This window comes from Phodopus roborovskii, unplaced genomic scaffold (assembly GCF_943737965.1).
Source record: "Phodopus roborovskii unplaced genomic scaffold, PHOROB, whole genome shotgun sequence".
Taxonomy (NCBI): domain Eukaryota; kingdom Metazoa; phylum Chordata; class Mammalia; order Rodentia; family Cricetidae; genus Phodopus; species Phodopus roborovskii.
This window is the reverse complement of record NW_026126598.1, coordinates 5,646,024-5,671,943: the sequence shown is the minus strand read 5'-3', so window position 1 is coordinate 5,671,943 and position 25,920 is coordinate 5,646,024. Positions and strand designations below refer to the sequence as shown.

The 25,920-nt window shown below is 45.5% G+C and overlaps 1 protein-coding gene across 1 annotated transcript in view; it reads right to left on the bottom strand.

Annotated features, from left to right (window-relative positions):
- Window positions 1-25,920, bottom strand: part of LOC127236882 (S-adenosyl-L-methionine-dependent tRNA 4-demethylwyosine synthase TYW1) — an 80,152-nt gene that overhangs the window by 48,626 nt on the left and 5,606 nt on the right. The window contains exons 4-11 of the mRNA XM_051204807.1: window positions 23,429-23,530; window positions 22,379-22,573; window positions 21,170-21,451; window positions 15,597-15,719; window positions 12,979-13,096; window positions 10,458-10,510; window positions 4,814-4,932; window positions 3,225-3,334 (exon numbers count right to left, since the gene is read on the bottom strand). Coding sequence (XP_051060764.1) covers window positions 3,225-3,334; window positions 4,814-4,932; window positions 10,458-10,510; window positions 12,979-13,096; window positions 15,597-15,719; window positions 21,170-21,451; window positions 22,379-22,573; window positions 23,429-23,530 — 1,102 coding nt within the window. The remainder of the gene's footprint in view (window positions 1-3,224; window positions 3,335-4,813; window positions 4,933-10,457; window positions 10,511-12,978; window positions 13,097-15,596; window positions 15,720-21,169; window positions 21,452-22,378; window positions 22,574-23,428; window positions 23,531-25,920) is intronic.

Sequence of the window (25,920 nt, the reverse complement as noted above, 5' to 3'; positions counted from 1 at the left end):
CAGCAGTTAGAAGCACTTACTGCTCTTGGAATCTGGGTTTGGTTCCTAGTACTCTAAATGCAGCTAGTGTATGATTTCAATCCCAGGTTGTCTGACACCCTCTTCTGGCCTCTGTAGGTACTACATGCACATAGTGAACAGACATATGCAAATAAAACACTCATACACATAAAACAAAAATAAATCATTTTTTTAAATTCACTGAATAAGAGAGTCACCTGAGAAAACATAAAAGAGAAACAAATCCTCTGATTTTCAGAAAAACAATGACTAGGATTTTCAAAGATTTGAAACAGGATCTTACTACATAGCCCTGGTTGGCCTGAAACTCACAATGAAGACCAGGCTGGCCTCAAACTCAGCCTGCCTATGCCTCCCAAGTGCTGGGATCAAAGGCACATACCCCACACCCAGCCTATAAAGATATTCATATAACAAAAGAGCTTTTATTGTTGGTTTTTGTTTTGGGAGGGTTGTTTTGTTTTTTATTGCTACCTATGAAAAGATACAGCAGTCTTTGGTGCTAGAGGAGTCAAGACCACAGAGATTTAACAAATGTAAATTCATCACTGACAGCTGTCATTCACTGTTCTGTTCAGTTGAGAGGACGATCTATGCTAATGGTGTACTTTCAGTTCCAAATGAGTTTGTTAGAAAACTAGCAAGCCAGAGTAAAAGGAAACATAGCAAGATATGGATGGATGAAGGGATAGCAGCTAACAGTATCCAGCAGAAACTGACTACAGAAGTAAAAGAAGCCAGCTGAATTTCAGATTGAGTGCTCCTTCTCTCCATGGCTGAGAGTCCAGCCTTCCTCTCTCCCCCTGCACAAACTTTTATGTCATGGGGTGAGCACTAGTGACATCAGATGGGCATGGGCCACCTTCCAGCTGTCCTCAAGGACACAGTGTTTCGCTCTTGGGCTGTTCTGCTGTCCCCATCCCTCCCCATCACAGAACTGTGTGGGGATGGATGGGGGCCTGCCCATGCACAGACAAGGGGCCTTGGAGAACACTTCAAGACAAACATGCTTGGATCTAAAACATCAGAAGGGGGGACTTACAGCCCTGCTTCTACAGTCAGCTTCTTAATGAGCCCGAACAACACAACTTACCAATGTAACATTACAGTCGCCCTACAAAACCATCATGCTACAAGACCACCCATCTGTCTACAGCAGGCTCTCAATCCCGCACTCAAGTTCAACAGCACGGATTGCTGGGATCCTGTGGGAAGCACACAGGTGCTGGCCAGGGTGGCCCACATCTGTCACCCCAGCGCTCTAGAGGCTGAAGCATGAGGATCAGTTGAAGGCAGCCTGAGCTACACAACAAGACCCTCTTCTCAAAAACAGAAAGAAACAAAAGCAGAACAAGAAGAGAAAGAAGTGTACATTCACAGGCTCCAGCTCGCTAGAGCACCTCTCTGGGAAGGAGCAGCAGTCGGTGTTTGAGCAGCCCCAGATGGTTCTGACTCACAGTAGAGTCTGGAGCCAGAGCTCTGCAGTGAAGCCAAATATATTCAAGTATTCGGCAGAATTGAACTGGGAAACTAGAAAATGAAGGGCAGAGTTTCTGCTGCATCACTGTGGGCAGCACAGTGGAAGACATTTTATTAAGCGCACCCACTTCTTATAGGGCATTCATTCAGAAACCCTCTGAATGTACCTCACTGACCATATCTTCTTTTTAATGTTATTACTATTTCCTTCCCCTCCGACAAGGACTTACTACATAACATGGCCTAGAACTCCCTATGTAAACCAGCCCGGCCTTTACATTAGGATCCTATATGCCTCTACCTCCTGATGCACTACCACATCTACCTTCTTTTTATTTTCTAAATACAAGTATGGGTGTGTGTCTAGGAGAGACCTATGTGTACATGAGTGTAGTTAGTGCTTGCAGAGGCCAGAAGAGGGCACCAGACTCCCAGAACTGGAGTGACAGGGAGGTTGCAAGCCTGACCCAGGTAATAGGAACAGAACTTCAATAGCACACAGTCTATAAACTGCTGCACCCATCCTCTAGCCCCACGACTAAACATAGCTAAGAATTCTCCACAGACCAAAGTATCAGGTAGGTTCACATGGCCACCTTATGCTCACTAGGAAGCAAGAGCAAAGGCTTTCAGCAATGATGGCCAGGTGTCTCCAGGAGAAACTTACACAGTGCACCTCACACGGAGCTAAGCTGTGGCTGGAGTTTTTTAATTCTTCAATCTAATGAAAATAAAAAGCTACAAGGGCATATATATATATATATATATATATATATATATATATATATATATATATATATGCTTCCACACAGGGAGATTTACAGTAGTCTCGGGGACATGGAGGTCCTTGTGTTCACAGAGAAGCACTAGGGAATCTGGAATGTTAAACACTTGGGTGGGGTCGTACCTTCCAAGGAAGAAATGTATACCCCATTTCCACCCTGAAGGCTGAGAACAGAGTGGTTAATAGCCTAGTGACTCTTTGTGTTATCTAGTGGCCAGGCCACACCAAATCCTCCCCCAGACCCTGCCATGAGCTTGTTTATCTTGAACCTGTTACCTCAGTTAATCCATGGGACCCATCTTTATGGAAGACATCACCTGTACATTACTAAGAGTTTCCATATAGTCATGTCTTAAGCTTTGCTGTGCACACGGGATTGAGTTCGTTATCACCAGGACACTTCTTTCCAAATTGTAGGCTTAAATATGCTTAAAATAAACTACTCAGACTCTCCAAGTTTAAAACAACACCACTTACCGAGCTGAACTGTCTAATCTCTCATAGATCATCTTGGCTGGCCTTGGTGTTTGCACAGAGACCAGACACACACACACACACACACACACACACACACACACACACACACACACAGAGCTCCGAAGTGCCAGAGACAAAAATCCCACTGAAAGAAAAGAAGCGGCCACTCTTCTGTCATTTTGATCCAGGCAGTGTGGACAGGTACTAGCATTCCTTTTCAGAGAGGATGTGGCTCAGTTGGCGGAGGGTTTGTCTCAAATGTATGAGGCCCGGGCTTCAATCTCAGCACAGGACAAAGCCAGGTGTGGTAATACACTCCTGTCATCCCAGCACTCTGGAGACAGAGGCAGGAGAATCAGAAGTCTAAGGTCACCCTCCACCATATAGCAGGTTCAAGGCCAGATTGAGATGAATAAGACCTCATAAAAAGAAAAGGGAAACAAACAAACAAGCAGGCACATACCTTTGAACTGCTTAATCATGTTCTGATGGTTTTCGATGGCTTCCTTCAAGATCAGTTCTGGCTGGTCCATCTTCCACCGCCATTCCGTGCCCACAGGATTGGTGTGGTGCCTGTAAACACAATGCAGAGTGCTAAGGCCTCACAACAAGGCTGCTGTGACCAGGCCATTCAACAGAAAGTCAGAGCTGCTGTCTGGATAAGAGCTCCATTGCTCAAAGGAGTCTCCCTACTTTGAGTCATGGCCCATGGCAGAGATGAGTAGAGAGAAGACACTCTGCATCCTGCTCAACTCTAGGCTCAGAGTCAACTTCAGGTATAGATACACCAAACCCACTAGCCTGATTCTGATTACTTATTCATAGGCATGTCTGTGGATGTATGTGCACCCATGTTGAGATGCCCAAGGAGCCTGGGAGAGAGCAGCAGATCCCCTGGAGCTGGAGTTACAGATGGCTGTGAGTGGTCCAACATGGGTGCAGAAAACCTAACTCTGGACCTCTGAAAAAGGAATAAATGCTTCTAACTGCTGAGCCACCTACAGCTCCTCATTCCTGCTTTCAGTCATGCTAACTGAACACAGACACCAGTGTGAGGTGTCCTGTGCTAAACCACATGAGAGCACACGCGCTCATGGTTTAGAAATGAAAACTTAACCAAACACTCCCAACTTTCTCAAGAAGAGCGGGTGTGGCTGCTCTTTCTGTCCTCCAGTCTTTTGTTTTGAGACAGACTCCCACATAGCCCAGGCTGGCCTCAAATTCCCTATGGAGTTGCGGATAGCCTTGAGCTCCTGATCCTCCAGCCCCCATATTCCCAGTGCTGGAATTATGCTGTAGCTCACCACATGTGGTTTATGCAATGCTGGGAATGGATCCCAGGGCCTCATGCACGAGGCAAACATTCTACCAACGGAGTCACATCCAAAGCACTTATGTTTTGGCAATTTCTTTTTCCTTCACTGTTCCTTAGAATAGGTAAAACATATGGGCCTCATTTCTTCCAGTTATGACATTTTTATCTGTGTGTATATGTGTGTAGTTGCATAAATGTACAGATGACTCCAGAAGGCCAGAAGAAAGCATCACATCTCCCTAGAACTGGAATTCCAGGCAACTGCCCAATGTAATAGTTGAGAGCTAAACTCAGTCTTCTCTAAGAGCAGAAAGTGCTCTTAAGCACAGAGCCATTCTCCAGCCCCCTAGTTATAATTTTTAAATGCTAATTCAGTTAACACACTCATGACAGGACTACGTAGGCTGACATACTTCTTAAGAAATCTACTGGAAAGCCAGGCTTTGGTGGCATATATCCTTAATCCCAGCACATGGCAGACAGAGGCAGGTGGATCTCTGTGAGTTCAAGGCCAGCCTGGTCTACAGTCAGTTCTAGGACAGGCTCCAGAAGCTACACAGAGAAACCCTGTCTAGAAAAAAACAAAACAAAACAAAACAAACAAACAAACAAAAAAAGAAAAGAAAAGAAACAAAAAGAGTCTACTGGAGAATGATCCAGAGCAAAGTCCTAATGTGAAATCTGACACCCAGGGCAGTGCTCAGCATCTGGTCACCACACTGTGTCTCTCCACTTACCGCCAACAGAAGACGCATTTATTCGCACATGCCAAGCTAGGGGTGGCTTCCATGCAGCGATGGCTCTCTATGCCGTAGAATGTGTGTTTGTAGCAACCTCCTCTCCCCCGCAACATTGACTGTGACAAGCAGGAAACATGCCATCATTTGAATAAAATAATAGAAACTCAACAGCGAGGGATAGTGTCTTGGTTTGCATGCTTTAGTTTTCTTATTTGTTATCACCATGTGTGTGAGATGTGTGAGTGTGGGCTCAGATACACCACAACATGCCAAGGTCCAAAGACAACTTCACGGAACTGACTCTTTCTTCCTCCTTTATATGGGTTCCAGAGATTGAACTCAGGTCACCAGGCAAGACCTTTACCCTCAGGGTCATCTCATTAGCCAAAAGACATCCTTTTTAAAATGACACTGTAGGGTGAGTGAGGTGGCTCAGTGGATAGAAGCACTAGATAACTTCAGTTTGTTCCCTGTGACCCACATGGTGGAAGGGGAGCTCCACATGTGCTGTGGCATGCTCGACAACACACACATACCAAGTGTAGACTGAAGTTTCTGTCCCACCCAGCCCCACAGCAGTTTAGTCTAAAATAAACACATGGGGGTTTATATCAATTATAAACTCTCTGGCCTATTGCTCAGGCTTCCTATTGGCTGGCTCTCTCTTAATTATTAACCCATTTCTATTAAGCTGTGTATCTCCAAGTGGTCTTGGCTTACAGGTGATGCCTGGACCTTTCGCTTCCTTGGAAACTACATGGCGTTTCCCTGACTACGCCTACTACCTTTCTCTGTCCCTGTTTGGATTTGCCACCTGGCTAAATCCTGCCTGTCCATTGGCCGAGACATCTTTAGTCATCAACCAATAGGAGAAACATATATTTGCAGCATGCGGGAGGACTTCCCCCATCAACCAAGTGTAGTATATTTCATTTGTGCTTCTCCCAGTGTGTGTCCCCACTGTCCGCATATGTGACCATGCTTCTTCAGTTACTCTTTCTCGATTGCATCCTGACCCTCCAATGGCATGGATGTTGATGGAGTATCTCATTAGCCCACAAATCCCCAGGCTCCACTTCCTGTTTTGTTTGCGTCCTGTCTAATCTACTTTGATCTCTGTGGTCCCGACTGGATAAATCCTATTGACTGGTCCTGGGTGCAAACTGTCCCACCAATCTGGTTGACTGCTGAGCCCTCGAGAAGTTGTTTTATGCATTTTTCTCTACTGTACTGAGCCTTCTCAGTTTTGTTTTGTTTTTTTTGTTGTTGTTGTTGTTGTTGTTGTTTTGTTTTGTTTTGTTTTTGTTTTGTTTTGTTTTGTTTTTGGCCTGACTCTTGACTGGTCTATTTTATTCTTTCGTTTGTTTGAAGATCACCGATAGTTAATTGCTACAGCTATTTCTGCCCGTCCCATCCATTGACTCAGCTGCTGTTGTCTCTTGTTATCCCAATTATGACTTTCTCAGTCCTTGCTGTGACAGGTGATTTTTCTGTAGTGTCTTGGGCATTCTGTCAGTGAGGAGATGCCAGATCAGTGGTTCTCAACCTGTGGGTCTTGACCCCTTGGGGGTCAAATGATCCTTTCATAGAGGTCGCCTATCAGATACCCTGCATATCAAATATTTACATCACAAGTCACAACAGCAGCAAAGTTCCAGTTATGAAGTAGCAATGGAATAATTTCATGGTTGGCAGTCAGCACAACATGAGGAGCGGAATGAAAGGGTCACAGTGTTAGGAAGGTAGAGAACCGTTGCTCTAGGCATTTCCCCTCTCTCTCTCACTTTGCTGAGCTGGAAGACAGGCCCTGTGCTGTGCTTTCCATGGCAACTGAACTTCTCTAGCCTTGACCTTGAATGACACCTGGTCCGCGCTGGCCCCTGCTGCTGCTGCTGCTGTAGAGCACGGCCTGTTGTCCTCTCCCACCCCACCCCACCCCGGCTGGCTCACTGGAAGACAGGAGTTTCAGACCTCTCAGCCCCGGCTCTTCTGCGGCAAGGCTCTGCAGAGAGATCTCAGCCTCCCAAGGACAAAGGGGCTGTCCCGACTGGACACTACGGTGGCTTCACCTTCCAAGAGCCACCTAGTTACCATGGTACCGCTATGGTAGCATGGGGGAAGAAAGTGTCAGGCCAGCAGAGAAGGAGAGCATATCTCAGGCCAGGTACTTTAAATGGTCTCTTCTCACCAACACTTGATTGACTGGTGTCTCCAGTTTGGGAACCTCAGGCCCAGCTGGACAGAAGAACGCACACCCTATTTGTTTTTAGTGGGGATCCCAGTGCCCTTTGTCAGGAGAACTGGGCTGACTAACTCGGTTGGAACAACTCGCCTTCAGGCCAGGAAAGAGCTGAGCCTAACGAGACTCAAGTGTGAGGCTGAGGCGACCAGCGATGGCCTCAGTTGCCATCTCCTTTCAGGTGGAGGACACGAGACTTCCTATTTCTGTGGTGCTCCCTAGCTCTGGTGCCCCGACCCAGAGACTTGCCATCCCTCCTCTCACCACCCCCTTCCCCAGCACACCTAAAAGCCATGCTTCTCTGACGAGAGCCCCAAACTTCCCCAGAAGATGATGACCAAGCCCTTATTGGCATGCTTTGAGATCGAGCCAGGCTCGTAATCTTTCAGGCTAACAAGCCTTGAGGACACTTCAGAAGACGATGGCAGATCACTTGCTTCTCTCAGCAACCTCATCTCCACCCCTCTCTCCAGCCCGGTGCTGCTTTGGCTCAGGGCTCTCACTAGTCCCAGCTCTGTTGTCTGTCACTGTGACTTACTTCCCCACCCCACGGATGACTCACATCCTCCACATGAGCAGTAACCCATGACCATGTACCACAACTAATTACTGCCACCCAGTTCAGGGATCTGCCACCTAGCACAGGGCCTCAATCTCTGACTTAATATGACACTGATGCCTGAATTACAAACTGGGGTCACTCACTCATTCACAGAACTGTGTTCAGAGGAGAATTAAGCTGTGGCCACTCATCTAAGACTTCATTCACTCAGGTTTGTAACAACTGCTGCTGGCTGGGCTTCCTGTCCCTCCTTGCTTGCCCTATCCTCCAGGAAGTCAACATGGGAGCTTTGTTTGTTTGTTCATTCATTCGTTTGTTTGAGACAGGGTCTAATGTATAACAGGATGTTTTCATACTCTCTAGGTAGCCAAGCATGATCTTGAACACATCATCTTCTGAGTATACTGGGGTTACAAGGGTGCATCACCACACCAGTTTACCCAGTGCTGGAGATGGAGGAACTCTAGAGTTCCTGCATACTAGGCAAGAACTCTACTAACTGAGCCACATCCACAGGCCCATGAACTGATTTATTTGCAGCTTCCCTGCTCAGTTAAATGTCAAAATGTTTTATTAGAAAATTGTCATCATACTCTTGTGTATACCAAAGGACTTGTAAAACACGGTTTTCTCCTTCCACATGGGTCATGGTTATTGACTCAACCAGTCAGACCTGGTGGCAAGCATCCTGACACACTGAGCCATCCTGCCAGCCTAGGGAATATTTGTTCATAAACGGATATGGGAATGATAAAAAGACATGGGATGATGGCTTCCAGTTGTTGTCCTAAGCATCTAAAAAGATAAAGCTGCATAATTGCTAATTGGAGAGTGGGGCAGCAAAGCTAGGAGAAGAAGAAGCCACTGATGCACAGGGAAAGTGTTAGACTCTGGCACAGAGCCACACTCCTGGGAAAAACAATGTGAGCTTCAGAGTTATGGGGCAGCTCAGGCAAGACAGCTCCCATGCAGCTAAACATCAAGGTTAACCTGGCCACGGTGGTGGTGTGCATCTATAATCCCAGGACTCAGGGGATCAGACGTTCAAGGCCAGCCTGGGCTACACAGTAAGACCCTATATCCAAAATAATCAAAAAAGAAAATCTTCCAGTAGAAGTCTCATTAATGTAAGATGTTCTAGTAACATCTAATCTTTCTCAAGTTTAAAGGAGTCCATTTAAGTAGAAGGGCTGGGGATGTGGCTCTGTGATGTGGCCTAGCACATGCAAGGGGAGCAGGAGGAGGAGGAGCAAGAGAAAGGAGGAGAAAAAACAGGGAGAAGGGAAGGAGGTGCAAGAGGAAGAGGAGGAGAAAGAGGAGCAGAAGATCCAGACACTACGGCTGACCCCCTACAGAGCCAGCTACCACTGAAGAAGCCACCACAGCATCTCTGCACGGAAATACACATTTAACATAAAGTGCTTCCTCATTCATTTCATTACAGACGGGATGAAACACCAATTTTCAAAATTGTGCATGTGATTTGCTATCTGAAAATTGAATTTAGCTCTGGTAAAAAGGACACTGCACATTACTGGCTGTGCACAGAAGGCACTGAGTCTGACATCACTGAAAATCGATAGACTGGAAAAAAAGAAATTCGAGGAATGCAACATGTGGAATTCATTAGCTAATTTGCAGGGCTGAGCACGATGTCAACAAAAGTAGCTAGAATAACCGGAAATATCAAAGGAAAACTTTCCTGGAATATTTGTACCTTAAGAAACAAGGAAAAGGAGTGAGTTAGAATTAAATAGTTTCTTCAGGATGTAGCTCAGAGGGTAGAGTGCTTACGAGGCCCTGGGTTCAAGCCCCAGGACCAGACAAACCAGGTGTGGTACTGTACATGTAATCCCTGCATTTGGAAGGCAGGGGAAAGAGAATCAGGAGTTCAAGGTCATCCTCAGCAACATAGAGAGTTTAAGGCCAGCCTGGGCTACACAAGACCCTGTCTCAAAAGTGAATATATAAATCAATAGGCTGAGGGAAGAGAATCATGAATTTGAGACCAGTATGGGTTACACAGTGAAAGGGTTCAGGGGACTGTGGAGAGTGGTAAGGACCCTCATAACCCAGCTGATAGGAATATAAAACGTTACAACACTTTGAAAAATAGACAGTTCATTGAAATAAAATTTTTCTTAATTACCATGATCCACTAATGACACTTGAGGTGTGCTTACCACACAAAACCCTGTACATGGAGTGTTGCCCCAGCAGCATCACTCACAACAGCCAAAGCATACAAGTGTGCCAGAGTGCCCATCAACTGCTCAGTGAATAGACAGCACGTAGCAAACAACATCCTCAGGTACTATCGGGTGTGCCACAAAAACATCACACCAAGTGACAGAAAGCAGACACAAAGGGCCACACATAAGACTCCAGTCATCTGACATGTCTAATCAGCCACTTAACGCAGAGACAAAAGGCAGATCCATGGCCCATGGGAGCTGGAGAGTCTCAAGAAGAGACTAGCTGCTGGTGGGTGTGGCCTTTCTTTCAGAGGTGAAAGAAAACATCCTAAAGAACCCTACGAATACACTAAAATGAGGTGGTTACACTACCTGTAATTATATCTCAAACGCTGCTGAGAAGACACAAGGGAGCCAGTGACAAGGCCCAGAGGGTAAACTCCCTGATGACCTGAATCCAGTCCCCACAGCCTACAAGGGTGAAGGAGAAAACCACTGGCACCGGAATGTGCACATACACACGCACAAAATAAATGGAGATGGAAAATGTAAGACGTTACACAAATACACACAAAATAAATGGAAATGGAAAAATAAATAAGTTGAAGAAAATTGCAATAATATTTGAGGAAAACCAATAAATACCTTTGTCCATCTGCAAAGCTTCACACCAGAGTGGCTGCCAATCAACTGGTACCCTACATGGAAAACCAGGGAACAGAAAGAGAAATGAACACAAAAGGTGACAAACTCAGCAACACCTCTCTTGCACAAAATAGTAAAGGGTTAATTTGCTGAGAAAGCTTTTGTTCGTTTGTTTGTCTGTTGCTATAGCTTGTTTTGTGACTAGGTCTTACTGCATAGCCCCTTTCTCGACTTCCCAAAAGTACTGACATGGCAGGCTATGAGCCTCCAGCCTGACTACCATGAGAAACTGTTAAAAATTATCCATAGTGAGGCCAGACTGTAGTGAGCACCCAGCAGGAGGCAGAAACATCAGGAATTCAAGGTCATCCTGAAGTCTGAGACCAGCAGGCCCTAGACAACTTCTCAACTGAGATTTCCTCCTTAGGTGACTCCAGGCTGTGTCAAGTTGACAGTTACAGCTGACCAGGGCCCTGCCCAAGAACACACTGTACTCCACAACTACAGAGTACATGGGACAGTTTGAATGAGAAATGTCCCCAAAGGCTCAGGTAAATGATATTGTATATCCATATAAAATGTGGAGTCAATATATGAGAGGGAAATGTCATTGTCTTTCGGAGCCAGGCTTACTATGATGGTCTCCAGTATCAGCTTTCCTACAAACATAATTTCATTCTTCCTTAAGGTTCAACAAAATGTGTGTGGACACTTTCTTTCCCCATTCATCTGTTGACCTCTGCTCAGGCTCCATCCACTGTCTAGCTGTCCACTAGTAGCCCTTTGGCTGCAAGACTATAGTAAACAGGTATCTCTGTGGTACTCGGACTCAAGAGTCCTTCGGGTTAGGCCAGCCAGATAGCTCAGTAGGTAAAGGTATCTGCTGCCAAGCTTGAGTTCACTCCCTGAAGCCCAGACGATGGAGAGACCTGACTCTAAAGTTGCCCACACAGTAAAGGCAATGGGGAATTTTGAAGTTGGACTGAATGCATTTTGCATTATGATATGGCCACAAGCCTCTGGGGGTCAGGGAGTAGTGTGTGGTAGTTTGAATGAGAATGGTCCCCATAGACTCTCACATTTGAATGCTTGGTCCCCAGTGAGTGGAACCGTTTGGGAAGGATTAGGTGATGGAGGAGGAATGTCAGTGGGAGTGGGCTTGGAGGTTTGAGAAGCCTTCACCATTCCCAGTTAGCTCTCCCTGACTCCTACTTGTGAATCAGGATGTGAGCTCTCAGCTACTGCTCCAACAACATGCCTGCCTGCTGCCATGCTCCCCACCATGATAGTCAGTAACTCCACTCTGAAACTGGGAGCCCAGTAAACTCCTTCTTTATAAGTTGCCTTGGTCATCCTATCTCTTCACAGCAAAAGAAAGTAACTACTTGGAAAAGTGTAAAAAAAAAAAAAGGCCAAATCTGCAAATGTAATGACAGATGCTAACATGAAATGTGAGACAAGAAACAGAGAATTTAACAAATAGAAACATCCATGAGCTATGGTCAAATACAAGTAGCATGTTAGAAGACATGTATCACGGTCCCCAAGAAGGAGGAGACATATATCAAACTGAACTAAAGAAATATAAAACTCAAGTAAGGGCTGGAGAGATGACTCCTGTGGGTTAAACACCGGCTGCTCTCCCGGAGCACCCATGCTCAACTCCCAGCACCCATGATGGGTCCAAATCTGTAACTCCAGCTCCAGGGTATCTGAAGCCTTATGACCTTTTCAGGGGCATCCAAACATACACGCAGGGAAAACAAGAGCCTGGGACACAACTGTAATCTCAGCACTTGGGAGGTGGAGGAGGGAAGATCAGAACAATCTCATACTGAGTGAGACCAGCCTGCAATACACAAGAACCAAAAGAGAGCCTGGCGAGACAGAGAGACAGAGAAAGAGAGACAAGGAAAGAGAGAGGGAGGCTGGGTGGGTAAGGGTAGGCAGCTCTGTCTTCCCTAGGTGATGGTCAATCTTGGCTGTCAGCTCCATTGGATTGACTGACACCTAGGTATGTCCAGGGAGCGTCAGAAACTGAGGGTGCCGAAGAGACAAATGTTCCACTGAGGGATTAAAGACGTACATAGCTTATAGAAGGTGGTAGCACTGTGGAAGAAGGTGGGTTGTTTGCAGGAAGTGTGCCATGGGGGAGTGGGAAGGGTGTAGCTGTTTCCTGTTTCCAACTATCTATTTCCTGCTTTGAGGTTTCTCCCATGCAATCCTGCTGTCCCAAGGCTCTATCTCTCTACAGACCCAGAAACAGCCCACATGAGCACAGGCCACATGAACAAGGACCACATGAGGACGGGCCACACAGCTTAAGCATCTGAAACTGATGCTTCCTCCTTTATTGTTTTTCTCAGGTCCCAGTGCCCTAAGTTCCAAATAACAAGTGCTATGACCCAATTGCCAAACTGTCTCTTTGTCCCCTATGACAACCCTGTCCTACACTTCCTGTCCTGGCATCAAGGCGAGTACACCAGTGAGCAGTAATGTCCCAGTCCTGGCGGTTGCTCACCTTGCTTAGTTAGGGCCTCTCGGAGAGCAGGCGTGATCATAGCTCTTCCTTCACTGTTCTTGTTCTTCTCTGGGCCCCTCTTCAGGCCAGCTTTCTCCTCCTGTGGAGCCTTTTCTCTCTGTGTTGAACAGAGAAAGTAAAATGGAGACTTGGCAACCATCAAGGCTCCCTAGCAACAGCGAGGAGGTTCACACAACCAAGGCTGAGACCCAACATCCCACATCTTGCTTCCAAAGAGATGATGACCAAAGACACACCACCAGGGTCAATAAATAAACAAACAAAACAAAACATAACAACCATAAAAACATAACCTAAGTCAACAGTTCATTTGTTTAAAAAGTACTTCATTTTTATTATACTTACTTACTTAGAGCATATGAGTGTGGCAGGGCAACTGGGGAGTTAGTTGTTCCCCTCCTCTGTGTGCATCCCAGGGACCAAAAGCAGGCTAACAGGCCTGATGGCAAGCACCTCAACCCACTGAGCCATCTTGCCTACCCTAGGATCAAATATTTTTAACAATCAAATACAGACAAACTGCCTAACTTGGGCAAATTACTGCCTTTTGTGAATTTTATCTTCTTCACCTGAAAAGGTAGTGGGGTGCAAATATTAAACAAAGTACAGCCCTAGTGGGAGGCAGAGGTGCACACTACCACTGGCACACTTGAAAACAGGGCTTAGAGAAAAGGGAAAGAGAATGGAGGAAGAGGAAGAAAGGGGGGCAGACGGGGAGGGAGGGTGGAGGGAGGAGGATGGGGTCCGCAGGCTGTGAACCCACAAAGGGTAAGTGAACACAGTTCAGGCTGACTTCTCTACCTTCTGCTACTCGCTCTGAGAAAAGCAACCACAATTATCCTCAAAGTCAGCACTCCAAATGCCTAAATATAGGCACAGTGCAAAGCTACTGAGAAACGTGCCTCTACTAACAGAGCTCCCAGATGGAATTGAAAAACATAAACAAACCTCATCGTATGTTCTCATCAACTATAAATTATGTGTTTTCATCAGAGGCTGCACACCAAGTTTAAGGCCAGCCTGGGCTACATTTGACTCACTCTCTCTCTCAAAGAAACGGTAACAACAGAAACCAAAAAAAAAAAAAAAAAAAGACAAAAAGAGGGGAGGTATTCGGGCTGTAACTCAATGGCATAATATATGGGGTCAACTCAGAGCAACACAGTAAGTTAAACACACATGCAAAACACATATACATAAAATGAAGAAAAATAAAATAATGACATGTTTTCAGGTTTTATAAAGATGGAAAACACACAGAGAACCTTCCATTTGATGATTTTTATGAGAAAGCTAAAACATTATAAGCTGACCGCTTCAAGGTCCAACCAACATCATTAAGTTTTCATCATTACATTCTCTAGTGACCTCTACTGGCCACTAGATGAAAAGCAAAGAAAAATGCATCATCCTAACCACACTAGGCAAAGCTGTAAGGAAGCTTCAGCTAGGTAGAAATTCCAGAATTCTATCTAAATCTGCAACTTCATTTTCTATTTTAAGGATGTTTCAATAAAAAAAAAATCTTTAGTCGAAAGCCAAAAATTACATTCACTGTAACACAGTTTGATTGATTTGAGAAAAGACTGTAAAAGAATGAATGTCAGAAAGAGCAGCAGTGTGGCTCAGTTGGTAGTATGCCTAGTGTACAGGAAGCCCGAGGTCCAGCACAAGCACTGCATAATCCAGGTGTGATAGCACATACACACCTGTACCCCACAGTGGACAGGAGTTCAAAGTCATCCTCAGCTGCATGGAGAAGTTGAGGACAACCTGAGTTACAGAAGATCCCGTCTTCAAAAACAACCACAAAAGAAGAACTGGGACTCTGGACCAGAGGTGACCCAAGAGAATGTAACAACATGCATGGATCACTGGGTCAGACTCCATCTGAAATCGTAATGATAAAGAATCCTCATAGCCGGGCGGTGGTGGTGCATGCCACCTTTGATCCCTATGTTCAGGAGGCAGAGGCAGGACAATCTCTGAGTTCGAGGCCAGCCTGGTCTACAGAGAGAGTTCCAGGACAGCCAGGGATACACAGAGAAACCCTGTCTATAATAATGATGATCCTTGAAGATGGTACTCCTCCACAGCTCTGAATGCCATCTCTGAACTAGTGTCCTCCACTCAGGACCTGATCTGTCAGTTCTCCTGGGAGTCTGTTTTCATGATACTAAATGAGAAGAATTTAGCAAAGTTCATGGAAGGGCCAGTGAGATGGGTCACCAGGTAGAACCTGCCACCAAGCCAGATTGTGAGGACCCACTGGGTGAAAGGTGAGAAGATATTCCAGAAGTTGTCCTCTGGCTGTGGCATGTGTTCTCCAGCACACATATAACACACAAAATACATACATACATGAAATGAATGTCATTTCTAATGTTCAAAGTTCATGTAAATACAGCAAAAAAAAGCAAGACAAACAACAACAAAAATAGAAACCCTTCCAGGTAGAAGACAGAAATTAAACTGCCTTCCCTCTTCAAACCAGAACTATTCTGGGACAGACTCTAAGGGGTGAATGGACCACCAGATCCAACTATAGTGCGCACGCGCGCACACACACACACACACACACACACACAAAACAGTACCTTTTCCTTCTTCATGGGGTTCATGATGTTGCCCAGGTCCTCGACATCAACCAGGGAAGTCAGGCTCTGATAATCCTGGGGCCCCGACTCCTCCTCACTGCTGCTCTCACAGGGTTCTTCCTCCTGCAAGGCAAGTGCTTCAGAGCCCCACTCAAAGCTGATCCCTCACTCCCCCTCCCACAGGGTCCCCGACGGTTTTACTGTATTTGGATGACTTTGTGTTGCTGAGGATGGATACCCCGATCTCTCACAATGATGGGCAGGTGCTCTAAGCCACACCCCAAACCACTTCTACAGTGTTTGTGTATGACTTTTGTTTCCTGCTTTTTTTAATTATCATTTTCTCTCGTGTGTGTGTGTGTGTGTGTGTGTGTGTGTGTGTACAAGGACCATGGTGTGTGCTGGTGGAATCTATTCTCTCTTTCCTCTATGTGAGTTCATGGATGGAACTCAGGTCAAGCTTGGTGGCAAGTGACTTCACCTGCTGAGGCATTTTGTTAGCCCCACCTTTACGGCGTTAGTTTTAAAAGTATAAACCATCTTAGCTCTTTGGTATCAAAGTCATCCCTGTGAAAAGGCATCACAGAGTGGGCCTGGAGGGATGGCCCAGTGGTTAAGGGCACTGACTGCTTTGCAGGGGACCCAGGTTCAGTTACCAGCACCCATGCAGCTCACAACTGTCTCTAACGTTGCTCTAGGGTACCTGATGCCCTCTTCTGGCCTCCACATTCACATGGGCAGGCACTCATCAACAAAAATAAACCTTGGGGAAATAACTAACACCTCAGCTAACCTCCCAGGTGAGAACAGAATGGACAATGCTCAGAGGAAGAAGATGCCAGGGAGATGGAGGGAACAGAGGACTGTGGGGTAGATCAATGTGACAGCACTTTGTGATATGACTTCATAACGTGACGCCAGTTCATCCTCAGCACTGAAAGCAGAGATGGAGCCAGCAAGACAGCACAGGGACTAAAGGTGCCTGACACAGCCTGAGACCCTGGGCTCCATCTCCTGGATCTACTTGGTTGAAGGAGAGAACTTACTTCTACCAGGTGTCATCTGACTTCCATACATGGGCAAGAGCACACACGCACGCACACACACACACACACACACACACACACACACACACACACACACCACACACAGGTAGTGGCCCTGTGAGCCCATATTGCCTATAACATCACAGCCCTCTCAGTTTCTTTTAGTACATGTGGTAAAGTCCACCCAACACTGGAACAGCCTGAAAATCCCAAGCTCAGAACGTATCGTGAGCTAAAGTGTCATGTGCCCATGACTTATCTCTGTAGGCAAATACAGAGAGGTAGCTTCAATTTAGTGCCGTGTAAGGGCCAAGGGTGAATATTTCCAGCAAGACAAGCAACCCCAGCCTCCGATATACAGCTCTGCTACTCAATAGAGGGAACGGGCACAGCTGTGACCCTCAAACCCTTAAAGAAAAAATAAGTCTGTGATGTGGACAGATTGATAGAGCTTGCCTAGTATGCACAAGAGCCTGGTTCCATCCCCAGCATGATGCACACCTATAATCCCAGCAAACCAAAGGTGGATGCAGGAGGCTCAGACGTTCAAGGTCGTCCATACTAGATATCAATCAATGCCACCCAAACTGCCTAAGACCCTGTCTCAAAAGCAATCAATTTAATTACAATTTTAAATTGGCAGCAGGTGGCATTTAGCTGGCAAGACACTTACTGGCCATCTTGGGCTCTTCTGTAACTTATGCTCAAAACCACATCTCTGACAGAAATGAATTCACTGTATCTCAAAGGACCTCATTTCATCATCACATAAAATCTAATCAAAACTGCCATTAAGATGGCTCTGTGACCTTCAGAAAATTTAAAACCTGTCTTCAATAAAAGATGAATACAGAGAACTCAAGAGATGGCCCGGCCATTAAAAGCACTGGCTGCAACTGAAGAGAACCTAGGTTCGGTTCCCAGTACCCACATGGTGGCTAACAATGGTCTGAAACTCCTTTCCCAGGGGATTCCACACCCCCTTCTGGCCTCCACAGGCACTGCATGCAAGTGTTGCACAGACATACTTGCAGGCAAAAAGACACATACACATAAAATTTTTAAAAATAACTAAACCTTTAAAAAACAAAATAACTTAAATGCAATTCATGGGAGCCACTGGGGTTGGAAAATTGATGTGAACATTCCCTTCCTCCCCAGAAAGGTTCCAGTGCAATTACAGCAACACAGGGGTAGAGGTACTATACAGTGCTCACTCTACAGCTAAAATGTTTAAGAATAAGCAGGCACAGGAGGCATCCCTACTACAGAATAACTGACCAGACATTAAGGAAGCAAAGCTATAAGGATGGATTGATGAAAGGTGGACACAGCAACAATAAGCCACTGAGAAATCACCAGCAGACTGGGAAGCAAAATGTGGGGGTGGGAAAGAGATTCGGGCAGATCACATCCCGATAGTAAAGTGGCAGAAAGAGGCTCCAAAGCTGTTCAGTGGTTCACGTGCTCTCTGTGCAAACATGAGGACCAGAGTTCAGATCCCTAGAAGCCATATAAATTGTGGATGAGCACGGCTGCCCCCCTGTATTCCAGTCTGGCTAGAATGCGGAGCAGCAAGCTGGCTAGAGAGACTAGGCATGTCTCTCTGAGCTCTGGGTTTGATTGAGATACACTGCCTCAATGAAAATGGTACAAGAGTGATTAAGGATGGTTCTCAACATCAACTTCTGGCATCCACATGCACATCCACAGGTGTATGTATACCCAAACACACACATATGCATCCATAAGCATGCAAAACCATGTATACACAAACATGCACACCATACACACATATGAAAATGGGGGGAAACCAAATTTTTAAAATATTGTCTTTTTTTTAGAGCACTCAGTAGACAGACTGCAGACAGGCATAGCTGAAACAACCTGCTACAGAACACTATGGGGAAAAGATGCTGGCAAAACCCAGGTAATAAGAGAGCAGGTGCCTGGTGCTCAAACTCACCTGTCACTCACCTGACACCTATGCTCAGCATCAAGGACACCAGTGTGGCAACACCCTGGTAATGAAGGGATGGAAGAGCAGGATGAAGATGGAGAAACTGAAGGATGACCAGGTGCCGAGGTCAGTCAGATAGAGAAGTGTGATTTCGATTCAAATGTACCGGGAAACTCCTGAGCACAATGGGTGCCTTTGATTCCATCACCCAGAGGCAGAAGAAGGTAGAACATTAAGAATTCCAAGCCTCCCTGGCACATAGTTAGTCCAGAACATCAAGGGCTACATAGTGAGATCCTGTCTTTTATTTATTTGTTTGTTTGTTTATTTTCAGTTTGGTTTTTTTGAGACAGGGTTTCTCTGTGTAGCCCTGGCTGTTCTAGAGATTGCTCTGTAGACCAGGCTGGCTTCAAACTCACAGAAATCCTGCCTCTGCCTCCTGAGTGCTGAAATCCTGTCTTTAAAGTGGGAAAAAAAATTACTCTTGACAGGTGTGGTGGCTTGTCACTGTAATCTCAGCAGTTGGAAAGAGATCATGAGGGTAAGGCCTGGGCTACACACTCAGTTCCAAAGCAACTGGGAACACAGGGGAAGGCCCTAACTTTAAAGGAAAAACAAAACCCTAATGGCAGATGCCTATAATTCCCACTATTCAAGAGGCTAAGACAGAAAAATCATATGATCAACCTGGGCTAAAGACTGAGTTCAAGGCTAGCCTAGGCAACTTGATAAACTTGATAAGACCCTATCACCAAAAAGAAAGAAAGAAAGAAAGAAAGAAAGAAAGAAAGAAAGAAAGAAAGAAAGAAAAGTCAAGATGTGATGGGAAATATCATTCTGTAAATATGTTTCTCTTATTGGTTAATTAATAAAGCACTGTTGGCCAATAGGAAAGCAAGATAAGCAGGCAGGAAGAGACAAGGAGGATTCTGGGAGATATAATAGAGGAGAGTCAAGATGTAGAGACTTGAGGGAGAAAAGGTCCAGACCCTCTCTCCAGTAAGATAAGACCATGTGGAAACATTTAAATTAATAGAAATGGGTTAATATTTAAGACAGAGCTGGCCAATAAGAAATACTAGTAATAGGCCAACAGCTTTATATCTAATACAGCATCTCTGTGTGTTATTTGAGGCTGATGTGGCTCTGGGACCAGGCTGGTACGAAAACTGCTCATAACAAAGGTGGCTCCCCATGTAATCCCAGCACTGTGTAGGAAGACCCAGAACTTAAGGTCATCCTCAGTTATGTATCAGGTTCAAGGCCAACTGTATAAGATCCTGTCTAAAACACATTTTAAAAAATAGTGGCCAGGAGATATACTGGCAAAACCTACAATACCAGTTCAATTCCCAGTACCACAAACACTGGAAGAAAACAAACACCTCTGGCCATGTGTGGCTACACCTGGAAGGCTGAGACAAAGGGACTGTGTGTTTAAGACCAGGCTCAAGAGACAAAAGGAAACTCTCCGCTACCCTGGTGGAGGGAAATGAACGTAACAGCATTGCTGGAGCTGTGAGGGCTGGAGCAGTCAGCTAGGGAGATGGACTGACCATTTACAGGGACACTTAAGCCTCACCTAATGACTGGAACAAAAGTGGGGGGGGGGGAGACACATTGGGCCAGCACTCATAACTGACAGATGCAGCCAGAAGGTCCCTGCTCTGATGACAGCCACTGGACAGCCTGCAGGCAATTCTAAGAGAATGGCTACCTAAAGAATCATCAAAGAGTAAAGTTTAAAGGCTGAGGGAGTAGACAGATGAACCCATGATGACCTGCTGCTTCAGTAAGAGTGGGTGACAGTCATTGGGGTCGGGAAAGATATGACCCGGGAAGTTACATGCTCAGACTGAGACATATGTCACTCCTCCTAGATTCCATTTCTAGACCTGAAGACAAAACGCCTGACTCAGCACTGCAGCAATGAAAGGGACAAGAATGAGTATCATGCCCTAAGCTTCAAGTCCAGTGCTTGGAAACTGAAGCTAGCTTCAGCTATGTAATGAGTTCCAGGCCAGCCTGGGCTACACAGCCAGACCCTGTCAAACAAAGGGGAAGGGGAAGACAGAAAGGGAGAAGGGAGAAAAAAGGAAGGGGAGGGAGAGAGGGAAGGAGGGAGGGAAAGAGAGGGAGAGAGGAGAGGGAGGGAGGAGAGGAGGGAGGGGTGAGGAAAATGAAAAGAAGGAAGAGGAAGAGAGCAGGAGGAAGAGCAGGAAGGAAGAGACGCAAGAAGAGGAAAAGCAGGAGGGAGGAGGAAGGAGGGGAGAGGGGCAGGAGCGGAAGGAATCCGTATCTAGCACATAGCTGGCACACAGTGTAAGTTGCAAGCTGCACCCTGTCTCTAAAATAGCTGCACCTGAGTTTTAGATCTTCTAACTAGGGCAGAGGTAAAGCCAGGTATCTCTACACAACCACACACGGGGACACACAGAGGACAGGCACACGTGTGCTCTCTCTCTCTCTCTCTCTCTCTCTCTCTCTCTCTCTCTCACACACACACACACACACACACACACACACACACACACACACACGGGTAAGAAAGGAACACAAGCACACACCTCAGCATCCCTGGGATGCAATTCTCCTTGCAGGGGAGGGCGCGTCTCTCCTGAGTGAGGCTGGTGGGTCTCGCACTTCCCTTTCTTGCAGTCCCCACTGCAGGCCTTTTTCTCCCCACTCCGCAGAGCCTGCAGCCGGGAGATGAACTTGGTCTTCCAGGCTGTGAAGTCAGCCTCGATGCTGCCATGTTTGCTCTGAACTGCATTGCGATCTCCCTCCCCTCGGGTAAGCACTCGTTGGGCACCGAGCATCCAAAGCCATTTGTCAACATTGGTGCTGACCTTCAGGGAAGAGAGAAGGAGGGGCTGAAAAACACACAGACTAAAAACCCCAATGTGTCCTCTAAAGCAGGCTTCCAGACTACACTGTAGAAACCAACAGAAATGGGTTAATACTTAAGACAGAGCTAGCCGATAAGAAACTAGTAACTGGCCAACAGAACTATATCTAATACAGAGTCTCTGTGTGTTATTTGAGGCTGGCGCGGTAGTGGGACCAGACCGGAGGGGGAAAACCTATTCATAACATGTGGTGGCACACACATCTGTATTCTCAGAACTCAGAGGATGTGAATGCTAGAGGACTGGAAGTTCCAAATCATCCTGTCTGGGAATGGAGCTCAGTGCCTAGCACTTTTTTTGAATCTCCCAGTAAGGGTCTGGGGGGCATGGCTCAGTGGTAGAGTCCTTACCTAGAATTCCCCAGTGAGGCGTTTGGGGTGTTGTTCAGTGGTAGAGCACATGCCTAGAATCCCTACCAACAGCTGGCAGCATGGTTCAGCAGCAGGGTGCTTATTTAGCATGCTCAAGGTCCTAGGTTGCATCACCATATAGTAATAATATTGATGTAATAATTCACTATTATTAGGGCTGGAAAGATGGCTCAGTAGTTAACAGACTAACTGGTTGTTCTTCCAGAAGACCCACATTCAATTCCCAGCACCCAGATGTCGGCTCCCATCTGTCTATAAATCTGGCTCCATGCTATCCAATGCCTTCTGATCTCTGCAGAGACCAGGCACACAAGGGCTGCACAGACATCCAGGCAGGCAAAACACCCATATACATGAAGTAAAATTTAAAAAATAACAATAATTTAAGCAGCAAAGTTTGTAGGCTCGTCCTCATACACACAGCATGTATGAGACTTTGTCTGTTTGGTTTTTTAGTTAAAGAAGGACCTAGTCCTATAACTCACCGCGCACTCACCTTATTGAAATGGCTCTGGTAGGCTGAGTCTCCCAAGCCAAACACTGCATATCTCAGACCCTTCAGGTAAGTCTTGCCAAAGCGGAAATCATTAGCTGCTTCCTCTAACCACTTGCAGAACCACTGTGCACTCTCAGTAGGGCAGCCATCCGTATATGTAGCAACCAGGAAGGCACAGACATTTTTACTAGTGATCTAAATAAAACAGAATTTGTATCAGAAGGGTATTAGAACTAAAAATGATTACAAGAATAGTCAAGACGCAATGGACATGGCTTAGTGGTTAAAAGCACCTGCTGCTCTTACAAAGGACCAAGGTTATTCCCAAAACCCACATGGGGGATCAAAACCAGCTATAACTCCAGTTCTGGGGGATTCAACAATGCCCTCTTCTGGCCTCCATGGGCACCAGCCATGTACTGATATTCAAAAAATAAAGACATACTAAATCTGTAAATAATAATAATAATAATAATAATAATAATAATAATAATAATAATGTGCAAGGTATCAATTATCTAAGTGAAGTTCATTTCTTAAATGCTGGCACTGGAGCTGAGCACAGTGATACACGAGAAACCCCAGGACTCTCAGGGGGCAGAGGCGGCAGGACTGCCTCTGTATGAGGTCAAGCCAGGGTCACAGGGCAAGAACTCAACTCAAAAAAATAAATCAAAGTTTCTGTGCCATATTGGAAAAGCTTCCAGTTGAAACAATTCAGCACGAAAAGTCAATTTCTTCTGGAGATTCTAATAACCCCACAGCACAGGTGGTCAATCAAATTTGAGTTTTAAAGTTTTATTTTAATTGTGTATATGTGTATGGCTATGTGCACATAAATGCAGGCCCCCAATGAGGCTAGAAAAGGACATCACATTCCCTGGATTTGGATTTATGGGCAGATGTGAACTACCCAATTTAAGGGCTGGGAACCAAACCTAGATTCTCTTCAGAAGCTACACAAGTTCATAACTGCTGAGCCATCTCTGCAGCTCCAAACCTGTAAGTTTTAATTGAAGAAAAAAATAAATAAATAAGACAGTTACCAACCTCTCCTATCAGATTGTCATCTGGGTCATATTCCTTCAAATTAATAATGGTCACAGGCAGGTCCAGAGAGGTTACTGCTTTGGCAAGAGTCACTGCAAATCCCTAAAGAGAGGGGGGAAAAGTAAAAAAAAATTACTCTTCAGTGCGCCAAATAAGGAAAACTGTCTTTTGCTCCAGCTGGCAAGGGGGCATGGCACCCTTGTGGTGGATGCTTCCCCTGCAACTGTGTCCTGAGCACTCATCATCATGAACAGGGTCTTCTTACAGAGATGAGGCACTGAGTTGTATTCTCATCTATAAAGGTGTGCATGGGGCTAAATCCACACTGACTTCAATTCTTTGCCAATAGGAATAGAAAATGTATAAAGAGAGTGGAAAATAGAGAACCTGGAGGTTGGTGAGCTGACTCTGTGCATAAAAGAAGATACTTGCCCCTACGCTTGATAAGTTGGATCCCTGGAACATGGTAGAAAGATAAAACCAACTCCCACAAGCTATTCTAATCCCCACACACATTCATGCATACACATATATACAGAGAGAGAGAGAGAGAGAGAGAGAGAGAGAGAGAGAGAGAAAGAGAGAGTAAAATCAATAAAATAAGAGAAAGAGAAGGTAGGGACTGGAGAGATAGCTCGGAGGTTAAGAACCCTGACTCCTCTTCCAGAGATCCTGAACTCAATTCCCAGCCACCACGTGGTGGCTCACAACCATCTGTAGTAAATCTAGTGCCTTCTTCTGATATGCAGGCATATACACAGGCAGAACACTGTATACATAATAAACAAATCTTTAAGAAGAGAGAGAGAAGCTAGACAGAGAGCTAGCTCAGTGGATAAGGTGACTGCCACCTAAGTAAAAGGGCCTGAACTCAGATCCCTAGGATCCATGTAAAGCCAGACACAAGTGCACACATTGGAATGCTAATACTCCGACAACAAGATGAGACTTGGAGACAGGAGAATCCCCAGAATGTAGTAGGCTAGCTATCCTGGGGTCCACAGCCTTCAACAACTTAGACCCAGTCTCAAACAAGGTGGAAAATGAGGACAAACACCCCAGTTTATCTTCTCCACTGTACATTATAGCACATGTAGATCCACACTCACACATACACAAATAAACAATGTTTAGATGAGAAAAAGAAGCTAAAACCATGCAGATCGGTGTGCATTTATAATCCTAGCATCCAGGAGTCAGAGACAGGTGGCTCCCTGAGACTCACTGGCCAGCCAGCCTAGCCAATTGAAGAGTTCCAAGCCAACAAGAGAGCCCATCTCAAAAGCACAAGGTAGACTGTACCTAAAGAACAATATCCAAGGTTTTTGTTGTTTTTTGTTGTTGCTGTTGTTTTGGGTGGGTGGTGAGGGGATGCAAACACCAGGGCTGGCAGAGTATCAACCCAAGTGAGGCAATAAGGAAGTCCAAATCAACAGAACTCAGCAGCCACTGTTGGGTCAAATCTCCAGAGTCTGACCCCAGGCAGTTTATTTTAGCTATATTTAAACACAGCACCATTTTGGGGGGGGGGGACTTTCTTGATGATAATTAACTCAATCCCATGTGTACAACAAAGTTTAAAGGCACAATTACAATGAAACTCTTTTCAAAGAGCATATGGCTTTTTCCATAAAGGTGGGCTATACTGAGGAAGAAACAATGTTCCAGATGAAGAGTCTAGGGAGGAAGGATCTGTGAAAAATATAATAGTCTGGGAAAGTCAGGTGTGGCCCAGCCCTACAGATAGCACAGAGGTCACCAAGCTATTAACCATACCCATTCCTAGACTTCTGGGTGGAAAACCGGTTACATATTTACTCCTTTGAAGAGATAACTCTGCATCCTGTGTCCTTTGTATTTAGCATTCCTGATTTCCCTAGTGCTTATCTGTAAGCACAAGGACCTCCTGGGATGTGGAATAGAATATTTAACTATGTAAAGATGTGTTGCACTTGTTTATGTTGCAAAATAATTGGTTAAGTATGTAAAGATGTATTGCTTTGTATATACTGCATTTGTTTAACTATGTAAAGATGTGTTGCTATTTTACCTTGCCTGCCTAAGGCACCTGATTGGTCTAATAAAAAGCTGAACTGCCAATAGCAAGGCAGAGGACGGATAGGCAGGGCTGGTGGGAAGAGAGAAAAGGGGAGCCAGCCAGCCAGCCTGGGGCCCAGCAAGCTGGGGACCAGACAGACAGAGGAAGCAGGAAAGCAGGATGGATAGTATGTAGATGAGGTAAACGAGTCTTGAAGCAACACATAGAATAATAGAAATGAGCTAAGGTCAAAAAAAAAAAAAAAAAAAAAAAAAAGCTAGCTTAAAAACAAGGCTAAGGTAAGGCCAAGCATTCATAATTAATAAGTCTCCATGTCATCCATGTCATGATTTGGGGGGCTGGCAGTCCAAGGAAGCCTGCTACCCTGGTGACCTCTACAAAGGTTGTCCTTTGGCTACCACATGCACATGTGCACAAACACAGCTGTGGGGCA